At 65.4% G+C, this 16,948-nt stretch overlaps 2 protein-coding genes and 1 long non-coding RNA gene across 3 annotated transcripts; 2 read left to right on the top strand and 1 right to left on the bottom strand.

Moving 5' to 3' along the window:
* Positions 1-244: 244 nt before the first annotated feature.
* Positions 245-7,281, top strand: STX5 (syntaxin 5). The gene is given in 13 exon segments (XM_051775360.1): positions 245-389; positions 1,006-1,212; positions 1,594-1,616; positions 1,618-1,665; positions 2,403-2,458; positions 2,549-2,619; positions 2,717-2,833; positions 2,950-3,006; positions 4,064-4,129; positions 4,213-4,314; positions 5,067-5,188; positions 5,929-6,664; positions 6,709-7,281. Coding segments are annotated over 11 exon segments (1,014 nt in total). The 5' UTR covers positions 245-389; positions 1,006-1,020; the 3' UTR covers positions 6,089-6,664; positions 6,709-7,281.
* Positions 7,282-7,698: 417 nt separating this feature from the next.
* Positions 7,699-16,174, top strand: LOC127464905 (nuclear RNA export factor 1-like). Its single transcript, XM_051775358.1, is given in 17 exon segments — positions 7,699-7,732; positions 8,619-8,717; positions 8,720-8,795; positions 9,423-9,549; positions 10,341-10,424; positions 10,810-10,828; positions 10,831-10,913; positions 12,285-12,312; positions 12,315-12,364; positions 12,880-12,949; positions 13,042-13,130; positions 13,721-13,828; positions 14,460-14,711; positions 14,771-14,853; positions 15,016-15,031; positions 15,172-15,203; positions 15,602-16,174. Coding segments are annotated over 17 exon segments (1,740 nt in total). The 3' UTR covers positions 16,092-16,174.
* On the bottom strand, positions 14,741-15,855 carry LOC127464907 (uncharacterized). The gene is made up of 7 exons (XR_007901696.1): positions 15,632-15,855; positions 15,442-15,533; positions 15,374-15,411; positions 15,172-15,270; positions 15,078-15,141; positions 14,921-14,970; positions 14,741-14,853 (listed from the first exon to the last, which is right to left on the bottom strand). It is a non-coding gene; the product is annotated as an uncharacterized LOC127464907 (long non-coding RNA).
* Positions 16,175-16,948: the final 774 nt, after the last annotated feature.

The raw sequence follows: 16,948 nt of genomic DNA, 5'->3' as shown, positions 1-16,948 counted from the left end.
GGGTGTCTCTGGGGGGTGGGGACTCTTACCAGGGGGCGGAGCCGGTCTCCGGGGGCGGGCTTGTTTTTGTGGGTGTGGCCGCTCAGTTCCAGGCACTGTCCAGGGCGGAGCTTGTTGCCAGGGGGCGGGCTGTCCTGTCCGAGACCTTCTCTAGGGGCGGGGATTGTTGCCAGGGGCCGGGGCTGTTGTTAGGGGGCGTGGTCTACTACATGGGGGTGTGTCCCTCAGTCCCTCCGCTGTGGGCGGGGCCTGCCGCTGTGGGCGGGGCCCGCCGCCGGGTCCCTCCCGGAAGCCCGGTCGGTGTTTCCGGGTTCCAGCGGCGCTTCCGGCGGAAGGGACGTGGCGGTGACGTCACCGCGGGTGGTCCGGAGGGTCCCGGAGCGGGAGCGGTGAGGGGGGGGAGGGACCGGGACCCCCCCGGGGACCCCTCCCGGCCCCCCCGGGCACGAGGCGGCTCCGGGGGCTGCGGGGTCTCGGGGTGCGGGGGGGTCCCGCTGCCTCCGGGGATCCCCGGCGGGGAGGGGGGTCTCGGATCGGGGCGGTCTCGGTGTGTTTTGGGGCTCTGGGGGTTGGGGGGGGTCCTTGTGCCCCTCAGGAGTCCCCATTGCCGGGGGGGGGAATGTTTTGGAGCTGGGGGGGGGTCCCGGTGTGTCCGGGAGGTCCTGGGGGGAGGTCGCGTTGGCTTTGGGGGGTCTCGGTGTGTTTGGGGGCTCTCGGGGTTGGGGGGGGGGTCCTTGTGCCCCTCGGGGGTCCCCATTGCCGGGGGGGGGAATGTTTTGGAGCTGGGGGGGGGTCCCGGTGTGCACGGGGAGGTCCTGGGGGGGTCCCGTTGGCTTTGGGGGGGTCTCGGTGTGCCCGGGGAGGTCCTGGGGGGGGTCCCGTTGGCTTTGGGGGGGGTCCCGGTGTGCCCGGGGAGGTCCTGGGGGGGTCCCGTTGGCTTTGGGGGGGGTCTCGGTGTGTTCGGGGGGTCCCGGCGGTCCCGCTGACCCCCCCGTTTCCCCCCAGCCCCGATGAGCCCCGATGCAGACGCGGCGCCGGGTGGGCTTTAGGCAGCGGGACCCGGGAGTTCACGCGGGGCCCCCCCCGAGCCCGGCGGGGGCCCCCCCGAGCCAGGCCGAGCCCCCCCCGCCCCCCCCGCCCGCCGACGTCATGTCGTGTCGCGACAGGACCCAGGAGTTCCTCTTCGCCTGCAAGTCCCTGCAGGGTCGCCAGGTGGGAGAGACCCCCCCGGGGACCCCCCCGGGACCCCCTTCTGACTCCCCACGACGCCTTTTTGGCCCCCCAACTTCCCCCCGGGGGTCCCTTCCTGCCCCTCCGTGACCCTTCTCTGCTCCCCCCCACCCCCCAAAGTTCACCCAGGGGGTCCCTCAAATCCCCCCTACCCCCGGGGTCCCCCCTTTGTGTCCCCCCCACCCTCCTCCACCTCAACCCTGGGGGTCCCTGGGGGTTTCCCCCCTACCCCGACCCCCCCTGTCACCCCCCGGGGTTCCCTCCGACCCTCCTGTCCCTGGGGGACCCACTGTCCCCCCAGGGGGTCCCCCCCAATGCCCCCCCGACTCCTGGGGACCCCCCTGACCCCCGTGTCTCCCCCAGGATGGGGGTCTCCAGCCCCGGCAGAGCCCCCGGCCCGGGGCGGCAGCGCAGCGAGTTCAGCCTGATGGCCAAGTGAGGGGGGGCACAGGGGTGGGAGGGGGGGACAGGGGGGGGTCGGGGTCTCCAAAACTGGGGGGTTTGGGGCCTCCAGGTGGGACAGGGGGGGTCGGGGTCTCCAAAACTGGGGGGTTTGGGGTCTCCAGAGGGGATAGGAGGGGTTGGGGTCCCCAAAAATGAGGGGTTGGGGTTGCCGGGTGTAGGGGGACAGGAGGGGTTGGGGTCTCCAGGAGTGGGGGTTGGGGTCTTCAGGGGGGACAGGAGGGGTTGGGGTCCCCAAAAATGAGGGTTGGGGTCACCAGGTGTGTGAGGAGACAGGAGGGGCTGGGGTCCCCAAAAATGAGGGGGTTGGGGTCTCCAGGTGGGACAGGAGGGGTTGGGGTCCCCAAAAATGAGGGGTTGGGGTCTCCAGGTGGGACAGGAGGGGTTGGGGTCCCCAAAAATGAGGGGTTGGGGTTCCCGGGTGTGAGGGGACAGGAGGGGTTGGGGTCCTAAAACTGGGGTGTTTGGGGCCTCCAGGTGGGACAGGAGGGGTTGGGGTCCCCAAAAATGAGAGGTTGGGGTCGCCGGGTGTGGGGGGGACAGGAAGGGTTGGGGTCTCCAGGAGTGGGGTTTGGGGTCTCCAGGTGGGGCAGGAGCGGCTCCAGGTCCTCAGGAATGGGGGGAAGGGTCCCCAGGTGTGGTGGGATCGGGGTGGGGGGGGGTCCAAGGACCCCCCAAAATCCCTGACCCTCCCTCCCCTCCCTTCCCAGGCGCATCGGGAAGGACCTGAGCAACACCTTCGCCAAACTGGAGAAGCTCACCATCCGTGAGTGGGGGCTGGGGGGCACGGGGGGGGGGTCTAGGGGTGGGAGGGGGGGTCCTGGCAGCCCCCCCTCACTTCCCTCCCCCCCCTCAGTGGCCAAGAGGAAATCCCTGTTCGACGACAAGGCCGTGGAGATCGAGGAGCTCACCTACATCATCCGCCAGGTCGGGGGGGGGGGGGGCAAGGGGGAGCTTTTGGGGTGTCCCCGACCCCAGGGGACAGAGTTTGGGGTGTCCCTGACCCCCCCTGTGCCCCCCCCAGGACATCACCAGCCTGAACAAGCAGATTGCTCAGCTGCAGGAGCTGCTCCGGGCCCGGGGGGGCCCCGGCGGGCGCCACGTCCACTCCCACTCCAACACCGTGGTGGTGTCGCTGCAGGTGGCACTGGGGGGCACTGGGGGGCACTGGGGGGCACTGGGGGGTGGGAACGGGGGGGCAGGGACACCCAGCCCCCCCCCCAGCACCTCCTGACCCCCCCAATTCCCCCTCCCCAGTCCAAACTGGCCTCGATGTCCAACGACTTCAAGTCGGTGCTGGAGGTGCGGACGGAGGTGAGTCCTGGGGGCTTCTCCCCCCCTTCCTTCCTCCTTTCTTTCCCAATTTCCTTCTCCCTTTTTCCCTTTCTCCCTTTTTTTATTTCCCCTTTTTTTCATTTGCTCCTTTCCCCCTTTTTTCTTTCATTTTTTCTTGTTTTTCTTTCTCCTGTTTTCCCTTTCCTCTCTTTCCCTCCTTCTTTTTTCACTTTCCCCTTTTTCCCTTTCCCCCTTTTTTCCTTTCCCCTTTTTTCCTTTCCCCTTTTTTCCTTTCCTCCTTTTTTCCTTTCCCCTTTTTTCCTTTCCCCTTTTTTCCTTTTTCTTCTTTGCCTTTTATTTTTTTTGACTTTCTTCATTTCCCCGTTTTTCATCCTTCCCTTTTCTTTCTCTCTTTATTTTTTCCCTTTCCCCCTTTTTTCCTTTCCCCCCGTTTTTTCACTTCCCACCTTTTTTTCCCCTTTTTCCCCTTCCCCCATTTCCTCCCTTTCCTTCTTTTTCCCCTTCCCCCTTCTTCTTCTCCCCTTGTTTATCTCACCCCTTTTTCCCCCCTCTTTCTCCCAACTCTCATTATTTCTTTCTTCTTCCCCTCTCCCCCTTTTCCTTCCCATCTCCCTCTTTTCCTCCCTCCCTCTTTCCTCCTCATTTCCCCCCTTTATTTCCCCCTTCTTCCTCCAACCCCCCTTTCCTTCCCGTTTTCCCCTTTTCCTCCCCTCCCCTTTTCTTCCCTCCCCCTTTTCCTCCTCATTTCCCCCCTTTATAACCCCCCTTCTTCTTCCAACCCCCCTTTTCCTTCCATTTTCCCTTTTTCTCTCTTCTCCTTTTCTTCTCTTCCCCTTTTCCTCCTCATTTTCTCTCTTTATCTCCCCTTTCTTCTTCCAACCCCCCTTTTCCTTCCCCTTTCCCTCCCTTCCCCTTTTCCCCCTCATTTCCCCCCTTTATTTCCCCTTTCCCTCCCTTCCCCTTTTCCTCCCTCCCCCTTTTCTTCCTCATTTCCCCCTTTATTTCCCCCTTTTCCTCCCTTCCCCTTCCCCTTTCCCTCCCCCTTTTCCCCCTCATTCCCCCTTTGCCCCCCCAGAACCTGAAGCAGCAGCGGAGCCGGCGGGAACATTTCTCCTCCCTGCCCGTCCCCCCAACAACCTCGGTGAGTCCCGGCATTCTGGGGGGGGCTGGGGGGGCTCTGGGGGGGTCCTTTGCCCCCCTCACCCCCCCTCCCTGCCCCCCCAGGGAGCCCCGTGGTGCTGCAGGACGAGCCCCCCCCCTCGGGGGGCCGTGGCCATCGAGATGGACCCTCGGACCCACCAACAGCTGCAGCTGCTGGACGAGCAGGTGGGGGGGCTTGGGGAGGGCTTGGGGGGCCTTTGGGGGCTGCAGCCCCCCCAGAGGGGCCCCTCTTGGGTCATGGGGGCCACACCTCCCCTCTCTGGGGTCCTACTGCCCTCCCCCTGCTTCGGGACCCCCCAAGCCCCCCCCTTTCCCACAGGATTCGTACATCCAGCACCCCAATAATCCCCTTTTCCCAGGATTCTTACACCCAGACCCCCCCAAATCCCCTTTACCCACAGGATTCCTACATCCAGAGCCCCAGTAATCCCTTTTTCCCAAGATTCCTACATGCCCCAATAATCCCCTTTTCCCAGGACTCCTCCCCACAGACCCCCCAATAATCCCCTTTTCCCAGGACTCCTCCACCCAGACCCTCCAAATCCCCTTTTCCCAGGATTCCTACATCCAGAGCCCCCAGTAATCCCCCATTTCCCAGGATACTCCCCCAGACCCCCCAAATCCCCTTTTCCAGGACTCCTCCCCACAGACCCCCCAATAATCCCCTTTTCCCAGGACTCCTCCACCCAGACCCTCCAAATCCCCTTTTCCCAGGATTCCTACATCCAGAGCCCCCAGTAATCCCCCATTTCCCAGGATTACTCCCCCCAGACCCCCCTAAATCCCCTTTTCCCAGGACTCCTACACCCAGCCCCCCCAATAATCCCCTTTTCCCAGGATTCCTCCCCCCAGACCCCCCAAAATCCCCTTTTCCCAGGATTCCTCCCCCCAGACCCCCCAAAATCCCCTTTTCCCAGGACTCCTACATCCAGAGCCGGGCGGACACGATGCAGAACATCGAGTCCACCATCGTGGAGTTGGGCTCCATCTTCCAGCAGCTCGCCCACATGGTCAAGGAGCAGGAGGAGACCATCCAGAGGTGCCCCAATCCCCCGAATTCCCCCCCAAAAACCCCCCTCCCCGCCCCCCCTGACTTCCCCCCCTCGTTCCCCCCCCAGGATCAACAACACGGGGGGATTTGGGGATATGGAGGGTCAAAAGGGGACATGGGGGGATTGGGGGGACATGGGGGGGACACGGGGGGATCAGGGGGACATGGGGGGACATGGGGGGGATCAGGGACATGAGGGGACACAGGGGGAATCAGGGGGACATGGGGGGATTGGGGGTCATGGGGGGGACACAGGGGGACATGGGGTGAATCAGGGGGACATGGGGGGATCAAGGGGGGATCAGTGGGACATAGAGGGAACAGGGGGACATGGGGGGATCACGGGGACATAGGGGGACTGGGGGACATGGGGGGATCAGGGGGACATGAGGGGACATGGGGGGATCAGGGGGACATGGGGGGGTTCAGGGGGACATGAGGGACATGGGGGGAATCAGGGGGGACATGGGGGGATCAAGGGGGGATCAGTGGGACATGGAGGGTCAGTGGGACATGAGGGGACATGGGGGGATCAGGGGGACACGGGGGGGGATCAGGGGGACACGGGGGGGACATGGGGGGATCAGGGGACACGGAGGGATTGGGGGACACGGGGGGATCAGGGAGACACGGGGGAGGATCAGGGGGACATGGGGGGGCCACGGGGGGATCAGGGGGAGACACGGAGGGTCAGTGGGACATGCCCCCCCTCCCCCGGGCCCCCCCAGGATCGACTCGAGCGTGGAGGACGCGCAGCTCAACGTGGAGGCGGCGCACGGGGAGATCCTCAAGTACTTCCAGTCGGTGACGTCCAACCGCTGGCTCATGGTGAAGATCTTCCTCGTCCTCATCGTCTTCTTCGTCGTCTTCGTGGTTTTCCTGGCCTGAATTCCCGCAGTTTTGTGCCCCAGCCCCTTGGATTTTGACCCCCTCCCCTCCCTCCCTCCCTTCCGGAGGGGCCGCTCGGACTCCTCGGCCCCCCTCGTGGGGTTCGTGCACGGACACGGGGTGGGGGGACCCCCAACTGCCCCCCCGGGACCCCCCAACTGCCCCCTCGGGACCCCCCTGGGTCCTGTGGAGCCCTCGGGGGGGGGTTGGGAATGTTGGGGATGCTGCGGGACCCCCTCCATGGACCAGGGAGCCCCCCGGGGAGGGGCTGGGGGGGCTGCAGGGCCCTGTTAAAGGTGTGGGACCCCCCCCAAAAAGGTGGCTGTGGGACCCCCATTAAAGGTGTGGGATCCCCCCCCAAAAAGGTGGCTGTGGGACCCCCATTAAAGGTGTGGGATCCCCCCCCAAAAGGGGCTGTGGGACCCCCCCCAAAAAGGTGGCTGTGGGACCCCCATTAAAGGTGTGGGACCCCCCCCAAAAAGGTGGCTGTGGGACCCCCATTAAAGGTGTGGGACCCCCCCCCCCAAAAGGTGGCTGTGGGACCCCCATTAAAGGTGTGGGACCCCCCCCAAAAAGGTGGCTGTGGGACCCCATTAAAGGTGTGGGATCCCCCTCAAAAGGTGGCTGTGGGACCCCCATTAAAGGTGTGGGATCCCCATTGAGGACCCCGTTGAATCTGGGAGGATCCCCTGGGGGGGCTGCAGGACCCCCACTAAAGGTGTGGGGACCCCCCCCCTCAAAAGGGGGCTGTGGGACCCCCAGTAAAGGTGTGGGACCCCATTTAAGCCACGGGACCTTTAAAGGGGTCTCTGGACCTCCATTAAATCCTGGAGGATTTAACCCAGAAGGGGGCTGTGGATCCCCGGGGGGGTCTGGGAATGTTGGGAATGCTGCTGTGGGACCCCCACCATGGGCCAGGGACCCCCCGGGGAGGGGCTGCAGGGCCCCACCAAAGCTGTGGGACCCCCACTGTGGACCCCATTGAATCCGGGAGGATCCTTGGGGGGCTGCAGGACCCCCACTAAAGCCGTGGGACCCCCGAGAAGGGGGTCTGTGGACCCCAGTAAGGCCAGTACAGTCCCCTCGGGGGGGGTTGTGGGACCCCCCAGGGCCTGCAGACCCTCCCTCAAGCCTCGGGACCCCCAAGACGGGGGGGGCTGTGGACCCCATTAAAGCCTTGGCACCCCTCGAAATGGGGAACTGTGTCCTTTGGGGGGGGCTGAAGACCCAAGTGAACCCTTGGGAGCGACCCCCAAGGTGGGGGACTGTCCTTTGGGGGGGTTGCAGCCCCCCATTAACCCCTCGGGACCCCCCCAGGGTGGGGGGCTGTGTCCTATGGGGGTCTGCAGCCGATTAAGCCCTCGGGGCCCCCGTTAACCCCGTGGGACTTTAATTACCCCCTCGGGCCCCCCTTGGGACCCCCATTACCCCCTCAGGACCCCCAAAGTCCCCCCCCCCCCCAGGTTTTTCCCTCCCCTCGCGGGACTCGAACCCGCGGCCCTTGGATCAGCGGGAGGGTGTTTGGGAGCGACTGCGCCTGCGCGGGTGACCCGCCGGCCGGAAGTGACGTGCGGGGGACGCGCGGCGGGGAGGCCGCGGCGGCGGCGGCGATGGCGGAGGAGGGGAAGGGGGGCGGGTACAGCGGTGAGAGCGCCCGGGGGGCTCGGGAGGGACCGGGGGGAACCCAGGAGGACCGGGGAGGGACCGGGGGGCAGCGCGGAGAACCGCCCGGGCACGCGGAGGGGGCACCGCGGGCGGCGGAGGCGGCGGGGAGGGAGCGCGGAGGGGTAGGCCGCGGGTGGGGGGGGGGGCGACCGGGCGGCCGGGGGGGGAGCGGATGGAGCCGGGAGAGAGCCCGGCGGTGGAGGGAGGACCCCCGGGTCGGTAACAGGCAGCGGGGGGACACCGGGGACAGGGGAGGGGGAACCAGGGAGAGGGAATGGAGCTGGCGGGGGGGCGGGTGGGCGGGAGAGACCCCCGGGATCGGTAAGGGGGACCCCGGGGTCGGTGACGGGGACCAGGGACGAGGAGGGGGCTGGGAGGGACGGAATGGAGGCGGGAGAGACCCCCGGGCCGGGAGCGGGGTCTGGAGCTGGGGACGGAGGGTCTCGGACAGGGGATGGAGCTGGAGAAGGATTGGGCAGGAGAGACCCCCGCGGCTGGAACTGGGGAGGGGGGAGAGAGGGAATGGGGTTTGGGGGGGGGTCCCTGGGCCCCCCGTGACCCCGGTGCCCCCCCAGAGCGCGGTGACTGTGTCAGGGGTTGCAGGGTCTGGCGGGGTCCCTCCCTGCCTTCTGGGTCAGTAACGATGACCCCGGGGGGCTTCCCAGAGCCCCCCTGACCCCCCGGGCACGGTGACCGTGTTAGGGGCCGGGGGTCGGTAACGATGACCTGAGGGGGTCTCCGGTTCCTTCGCGACCCCCAGAGCACAACGATGGTGTCGGGGGTCCAGGGGTCGGTCAGGGTGACCCTGAGGGGGTCCCCGGTGCCCCCCCCTGACCCCCGCGTGTCCCCCCCCCCCCCTCCCCAGAGCACGATGACCGCGTGGGGGGCCGGGCGTTCCCGGGCCGGCGCCGCAAGGGCCGGGGGCCGTTCGGGGGAAGATGTACAGCGAGAACGCCCGGAACCGGCCCCGCCGAGCCCGCCCCGACGAGGACGACGGGGACGTGCCCATGGCCGAGCCCCACGACGGGCCCCGCGGCAGATAGTGAGTGGGGGCACTGGGGGGGTCCTGGACTCAACCTCGGGGTCCCGGGGGGGGGGTCCTGCACTCACCCCGGGGTCCCCAATGTCCTCAGTGTCCTCTGTGGGCCCGTGGCCAATAGTGAGTGGGGGGGCTTTGAGGGGTCCCAGACTCATCCCGGTGTTCCCAGTGTCCCATATGGGCTTTGGCCCAGCTGACAGTGAGTGGGGGGGCTCCGGGGGTCCTGGGGGGGTCCTGGACTCATCCCAGTGTTCCCGGTGTCCCATACAGGCCCCGGCCCAGCTGACAGTGAGGGGGGGGGCTCTGGGGGTCCTGGGGGTTCCCAGACTCACCACAGCATTCCCGGTGTTCCCAGTGTCCCATATGGACATTGTCCCAGCTGACAGTGAGTGGGGGGGCTCTGGGGGTTCCCAGACTCACCACAGCATTCCCGGTGTTCCCAGTGTCCCATACGGGCCCCCAGCCCAGCTGACAGTGAGTGGGGGGGCTCTGGGGGTTCCCAGGCTCACCACAGCATTCCCGGTGTTCCCAGTGTCCCGTACGGGCCCCAGCCCAGCTGACAGTGAGTGGGGGGGCTCTGGGGGTCCTGGGGGTTCCCAGACTCACTGCAGGCATTCCCGGTGTTCCCAGTGTCCCGTACGGGCCCCGGCCCAGCCGCCCCACCAACATCCACATCACGGTGAAGCGGGACCTGCACGGGGCCGAGCGCGGGGCCGCCAGCAGGGACGGGGGCAGGAGGAGCTGGTTCAAGATCACGGTCAGGGGGTGCTGGGAATGGGTGTGGGGGATACTGGGAAGGGGATGGGGGCACTGGAGTGGGATTGGGGCACTGGGAGTGGGATTGGGGCACTGGGAATGGGACTGGGCCAGCAGGGACGGGGGCAGGAGGAGCTGGTTCAAGATCACGGTCAGGGGGTGCTGGGAATGGGGTGGGGGGCACTGGGAATGGGGTGGGGACACTGGGGAATGGGATTGGGGCACTGGGAATGGGATTGGGGCACTGGGAATGGGATTGGGGCACTGGGAATGGGATTGGGGCACTGGGAGTGGGATTGGGCACTGGGAATGGGACTGGGCCAGCAGGGACAGGGGCAGGAGGAGCTGGTTCAAGATCATGGTCAGGGGGCACCGGGAATGGATTGGAGACAGTGGGGATGGATGGGGGCACTGGGAATGGGATGGGGGCACTGGGAATGGATGGGGGACGCTGGGAATGGGATGGGGGGGTGCTGGGAATGGGATGGGGGACAGTGGGAATGGGATTGGGGGGTGCTGGGAATGGATGGGGGAGCACTTGGCTTGGGGACCACTGAGTTTGGGGTAGGGGGCAATTGGAGCACTGGGCTTGGAATGGGTCGGTGGGGCTGGAATGGGGGCACTGGGATGGGAATGGGGGCGGTGGGATGGGAATGGGGGGTCTGGGATTGGGGATGACGGCGCCGGGATTTTCCCTTTCTTCTTTTTTCCGCTTTTCCTTTTTTACCCTCTCCTTTGTCCCCCTTCCCTCGTCCCCCCTGTCCCTGAATCCCGTGGGATCCTTTTCCCCAGATCCCATATGGGAAGAAATACGACAAGTCGTGGCTGCTCAGCTCCATCCAGAACCTCTGCAGCGTCCCCTTCACCCCTGTCGAGGTCGGGGCTCTGGGGGGCTCTGGGGGTTCCTGGGGGACTCTGAGGGTTCCTGGGGGTTCTGGGGGTTTTTTGGGGGGGCTCTGAGGGTTCCTGGGGGGGTTCTGGGGATTCCTGGGGGGGCTCTGGAGGTTCTGGAGATTCCTGGAGGTGGTTCTGGGGGGCTCTGGGGTTCCTGGGGGGGCTCTGGGTGTGGTTCTGGGGTTCCTGGGGGGGCTCTGGGGTTCCTGAGGGGACTCTGGGGGTTCCTGGGAGTGATTCTGGGGGTTCCTGGTGGGTTCTGGGGGTTCCTGGGGGGGCTCTGGGGGTTCCTGGGGGTGGTTCTGGGGGGTCCTTCCCCCCCCGGGGGTCCCTGTGCCCCCCCCGGACCCGAAGGCTCCCGTTGCAGTTCCACTACGACCACAACCGGGCCAGTTCTACGTGGAGGACGCGACGGCCGCCAACGCCCTCAAACAGGTGTCCCGGAAAATCACCGACAGGGACAACTACAAGGTGGGATGGAGGGGGATTGGGTGGGATTTGGGGTGGGATGGGAGGGATGGGAGGGGATGGATGGATGGGATGGGATGGGATGGGATGGATGGGATGGGGTGGGTTGGGGTGGGATGGGATTGGATGGATGGATGGGATGGATGGGATGGGATGGGGTGGGATGGATGGGATGGGATGGGGTGGGATAGGAGGGATGGGATGGGGTGGGATGGGAGGGATGGGATGGGATGGATGGGGTGGGGTGGATGGGGTGGGGTGGGATGGGAAGGGATGGGATGGATGGGAAGGGATGGGATGGGATGGGATGGGATGGGATGGGATGGGATGGGATGGGATGGATGGGATGGGATGGGATGGGATGGGATGGGATGGGATGGGATGGGATGGGATGGGATGGGATGGGATGGATTGGATGGATGGATGGGATGGGATGGAATGGGATGGGATGGGATGGGATGGGGTGGGATGGGATGGGATGGGATGGGATGGGATGGGGATTGGATGGATGGATGGGATGGGATGGATGGATGGGATGGGGTGGGATGGATGAGTGGATGGAACGGGATGGGGCAGAATTGGGATGGGGTGGGAGGGTGGGAGGGTGGAGAAGAAGGGATGGGATGGAGGGAATGGGGTGGGGTGGGATGGGGTGGGATTGGAATTGGGGTGGGATGGTGGGAGGGTGAGGAGGAAGGGATGGGATGGATGGGATGGGATGGGATTGGAATTGGGACTGGGGTGGGATGGTGGGAAGATGGGGAGGAAGGGATGGGATGGGGCGGGACTGGGATTGGGGTGGGATGGTGGGAGAGTGGGGAGGAAGGGGTGGGATGGATGGATGGGATAGGATGGGATGGTTGGGGTGGGGAGGAAGGGATGGGATCAGGATGAATGATGGAAACAAGGATGGGATGGGTTGGGATGGGAAGTGGTGGGTGGGATGGAACGGGATGGGGATGGGATGGGAAGAGGTGGAAAAGAGGATGGGATGGGAATGGGATGGGGGGACGGGTGGGAGGGGCTGGATGAGGTGGGACGAGATGGGAGAAGGGGGTTGGGGTGGGGAGAGCTGGGTGAGATGGGGATGGAGATGGGAAGAAGGAGGGGATGGGGAGGGATGGGATGTGGATGGAACGAGGTGGGATAGGGATGGAATGAGGTGGGATAGAGATGGAATGAGGTGGGATGGGGATGGAATGAGGTGGGATGGGGATGGAACGAGGTGGGATAGGGGTGGAATGAGGTCTGGGGTGGGAGGGGGATGGAATGAGGTGGGCTGGGGTGGGATGGGGATGGAACGAGGTGGACTGGGGTGGGAGGGGGCAGGATGTGCTCCGGGTGGGACCCACGGCCCCGTCCCCGCTCCCCCAGGTCGTGATCGTGATCAACGCGTCGGCGCCGCGCAGTCGCTGCAGAACGAGCTCAAACCTGAGGAGATCGAGCAGCTCAAGGTGGGGGGGCTCAGGGTGGGGGTGGGGGGTCCTGGGGGGCTCAAGGGTGAAGGTCAGGGGTCCTGGAAGAGCTCAGGGTGGGGGTGGGGGGGTCCTGGGCGGCTCAGGGTGGGGGTCAGGGGTCCTGGGGGGCTCAGGGTGGGGGTCAGGGGTTCAGGGTGGGCTCAGGGTTCAGAGTGGGGTTCAGGGGTCCTGGGGGCTCAGGGTGGGGTTGGGGGGTCCTGGGGGGCTCAGGGTGGGGGTCAGGGGTCCTGGGGGGCTCAGGGTGGGGTCAGGGGTTCAGGGTGGGCTCAGGGGCTCAGGGTGGGGTTTGGGGGCTCAGGGTGGGGTTTGGGGGTCCTGGGGGGTTCAGGGTGGAGTTCAGGGGCTCAGGGTGGGGGTCAGGGGGTCTGTGGGGGCTCAGGGGCTCAGGGTGGGGGTCAAGGGGTCTGTGGGGGCTCAGGTTGGGGGTCAGGGTGGGGGTCAGGGGGTCTGGGGGGCCTCAGGGTGGGGGTCTCACCCCTCTCTCCCCCCAGCTCTGCATGAGCAAGCGATACGACGGGTCCCAGCAGGCGCTGGACCTCAAGAGCCTCCGCGTCGACCCGGGTGAGTCTGGGGGGCCTGGGGGGGGGCTTTGGGGGTCCTGGGGGGGGCTGCAGGAGCCGGGCTTGACCCCCCCCTGCTCCCCCTGTCCCCAGATCTGGTGGCCCAGAGCATCGACGTGGTGCTGAACCAGCGCAGCTGCATGGCCGTGGTGCTGCGCATCATCGAGGAGAACATCCCCGAGGTGAGGGCTGGGACCCCCACAGGAGACCCTGCTGGGACCCCTGGACCCTGCTGGGACCCCCAGATGTGTGCTGGGACCCCCAAATGTGTGCTGGGACCCCTGGACCTTACTGGGACCCCCAAATGTGTGCTGGGACCCTTGGACCCTGCTGGGACCCCCTGAGACCCTGCTGAGACCCCCAAATGTGTACTGGGATCCTTGGACCCTGCTGGGACCCCCAAATGTGTGCTGGGCCCCTTGGACCCTGCTGGGACCCCTGGACCCTGCTGGTCCCCCCCAATCCCTTCTTGTTCCCCTCAGTCCTCTTCTTCGCTGCCCAATCCCCTCCTTACCTGCCCAACCCTATATTCTGCCCCCCAGACCCCCATTGCCCCCTGTAACCCCCCCATTTCCCCCATTTGCCCCCAGCTGCAGTCCCTGAACCTGGGCAGAGTAACAAGGTGCCCCCAGACCCCCATTTCTCCCCTATAACCCCCCTTTCCCCCCAGCTGCAGTCCCTGAACCTGGGGCAGTAACGGGGTGCCCCCAGACCCCCATTTCTCCCCCCCAGACCCCCGTTTCCCCCCTGTAACCCCCCCATTTCCCCCCAGCTGCAGTCCCTGAACCTGGGCAGTAACAAGCTGTACCGCCTGGACGATCTGGCCGAGTTGGCCCTCAAGGCCCCCGGGCTCAAAGTCCTCGACCTCTCACGCAACGAGGTGGGTGAGACCCCTGCCCCCCCGAGACCCTCCCGCCCCCCTGGACCCCTCCCTGACCCCCCCTGACCCCCCCCTGGGTTCTGAAGCCCCCAACGAGGGTCCCCCCGGGGGTTTGAGGGTCCCCCCAGCAGCTGTGAACGCCCTGCTGAGGGTCCCTCGGGGGGTTTTGGGGGTCTCCCCCCCCCCCCCCCGAACCCCTCCCAGGAGCTGGGGAGAGTTTTGGGGTCCCCCCCGGGGCGTTGGGGGTCTCCCTGGGGCTCTGGAGGCTCCGCTGAGGGTCCCCCTGGGGCTTTTGGGGTCCCCCCGGGAGTGTGAAGACCCCGCTGAGGGTCCCCCTGGGGCTTTTGGGGTCTCCCTGGAGGTGTGAAGACCCCACTGAGGGTCCCCCTGGGGACGTTGGGGGTCTCTGTAGGAGTGTGAAGGCTCCACCTGGGGGTGTGAAGACCCCACTGAGGGTCCCCCTGGGGCTTTTGGGGTCTCCCTGGGGGTGTGAAGGCCCCGCCTGGGGGTGTAAAGACCCTGCTGAGGGTCCCCCTGGGGCTTTTGGGGGTCTCCCTGGGGGTAGGAAGACCCCACTGAGGGTGTAAAGACCCCGCTGAGGGTCCCCCCGGGGGTTTTGGGGTCCCCCCAGCTGAAGTCTGAGCGGGAGCTGGACAAGGTGAAGGGGCTGAAGCTGGAGGAGCTGTGGCTGGACGGGAACCCCCTGTGCGACTCCTTCCGGGACCAGGCCAGTTACATCAGGTCAGTGCCCGCCCTGGGGGGGCCCCGAGGGGCCCGGGGGCCTCCCCCACACCCCACCCAGCACCCCCCCGGGCAGGGGGGGCTCGGCAGGACCGGGACACCCCCCAGGACACCCCCCAGGACACCCCCAGGACACCCCCCAGGACACCCCCCAGGACACCCCCCAGGACACCCCCAGGACACCCCCCAGGAGACCCCCCAAACCTGGGGAGCGGCAGTGCCCGGACACCCCCTGTGTGTCCCCAAATCTCTGTGTGTCCCCAAATCTCTGTGTGTCCCCAAACCTCTGTGTCCCCAAATCTCTGTGTGTCCCCAAACTTGTGTCCCCAAAATCTCTCTGTGTCCCCAAACTTGTGTCCCCAAACCTCTGTGTCCCCAAATCTCTGTGTGTCCCCAAATCTCTGTGTGTCCCAAACTTGTGTCCCCAAACCTCTGTGTCCCCAAACTTGTGTCCCCAAATCTCTGTGTCCCCAAATCTCTGTGTCCCCAAACCTCTGTGTCCCCAAACCTCTGTGTCCCCAAATCTCTGTGTCCCCAAATCTCTGTGTCCCCAAACTTGTGTCCCCAAACCTCTGTGTGTCCCCAAACTTGTGTCCCCAAACCTCTGTGTCCCCAAACCTCTGTGTCCCCAAACCTCTGTGTGTCCCCAAACTTGTGTCCCCAAATCTCTGTGTCCCCAACCCCCCTGTGTGTCCCGAAATCTCTCTGTGTGTCCCCAAACTTGTGTCCCCAAATCTCTGTGTCCCCAACCCCCCTGTGTGTCCCCAAATCTCTCTGTGTGTCCCCAAACTTGTGTCCCCAAACCTCTGTGTGTCCCCAAATCTCTGTGTGTCCCCAAATCTCTGTGTGTCCCCAAACTTGTGTCCCCAAACCTCTGTGTCCCCAAACTTGTGTCCCCAAATCTCTGTGTCCCCAAACTTGTGTCCCCAAACTTGTGTCCCCAAATCTCTGTGTCCCCAAATCTCTGTGTCCCCAAACCTCTGTGTGTCCCCAAACCTCTGTGTGTCCCCAAACCTCTGTGTGTCCCCAAACCTCTGTGTTCCCAAACTTGTGTCCCCAAACCTGTGTGTCCCCAAACTTGTGTCCCCAAACCTCTGTGTGTCCCCAAACCTGTGTGTGCCCCCAAAACTCCCCCTGTGTCCCCAAAATCTCTTTCCTGCCCTTTTCCAGCCCGTTTTCACGTTTTCTACCTTTTCCTTTTCTCCTTTTTTTCCCCTCAGTGTTTTGTTCCTCTTTTCTTCCTCTTTTATTTTTGTTTCTTCGCTTTTTACCTTTTTCTTTCTTTTTTTTTCTTCCCACTTTCTCTCTTTTCCTTTTCTTTTTCCCCGCTTTTTTCCTCTTCCTGTTTACCTGTTTCCTCTCTCCTTCCCTTTCCTTCCTCTTTGCTTCTTCCTTCTCCCCCCCTCTCCCCCCACAGCCTCCTCCCCACACCCCCTCACTCTCCCCCCCCTTTTCCACCCCCTTTTTTTGGGGGGGCTCCCAAAATTCCTCCCGTGCCCTGGGGGTCTGGAGACCACATTGAGGGGGTCTGGGGGTCCCCCTGTCCCCCCTAAGGGGTTGGAGATCACATGAAGGGGTCTGGGGGTCCCCCTGTCCCCCCTAAGGGGCTGGAGGTCACACTGAAGGGGTTTGGGGGTCCCCCTGTCCCCCCTAAGGGGCTGGAGGTCACACTGAAGGGGTTTGGGGGTCCCCCTGTCCCCCCCTAAGGGGTTGGAGATCACATGAAGGGGTCTGGGGGTCCCCCTGTTCCCCCTAAGGGGCTGGAGGTCACACTGAGGGGGTCTGGGGGTCCCCCTGTCCCCCCCTAAGGGGCTGGAGGTCACACTGAGGATCCCCCTGATTGCTGGAGACCCTGGGGAGGGTCCCCCCCGAGGTGTGGGGGCTCCCTCTGTGCCCCTCGTGGGGGTCTGGGGGTCCCCCCTGGGTGTGCAGACCCTGGGGAGGGTCCCCCCGGGGGTTCTGGGGGTCCCCCTGAGCCCGTCCCAGGAGCTGGGGGCCCTGCTGAGGGCCCCCCCTGGGGTTCTGGGGTCCCCCCGGGGGTTCTGGGGTTTCTCTGGGGGTGTGAAGGCCCTGCTGAGGGTCCCCCTGAGGTTTTGGGGGTCCCCTGGGGTTCTGAAGGCCCCAGTGAGGGTCCCCCCGGGGGTTTGGGGGTCCCCCCAGGGCTTTTGGGGTCTCCCTGGGGATGTGAAGACCCCACAGAGGGTCCCTCCCTGTGGCTTTTGGGGTCTCCCTGGGGGTGTGAAGATCCCACCTGGGGGTGTGAAGACCCCACTGAGGGTCCCCCCGGGGCTTTTGGGGTCCCCCCAGGAGTGTGAAGACCCCACTGAGGGTCCCCCCGGGGCTTTTGGGGTCCCCCCGGGGGTGTGAAGGCCCCGCTGA

The sequence above is a fragment of the Manacus candei genome, unplaced genomic scaffold (assembly GCF_025592945.1).
Source record: "Manacus candei isolate 608988 ecotype Guabito, Panama unplaced genomic scaffold, ASM2559294v1 h1tg000292l, whole genome shotgun sequence".
In the NCBI taxonomy this organism is placed as follows: Eukaryota; Metazoa; Chordata; class Aves; order Passeriformes; family Pipridae; genus Manacus; species Manacus candei.
This window is presented reverse-complemented; position numbering and strand designations above follow the sequence as displayed.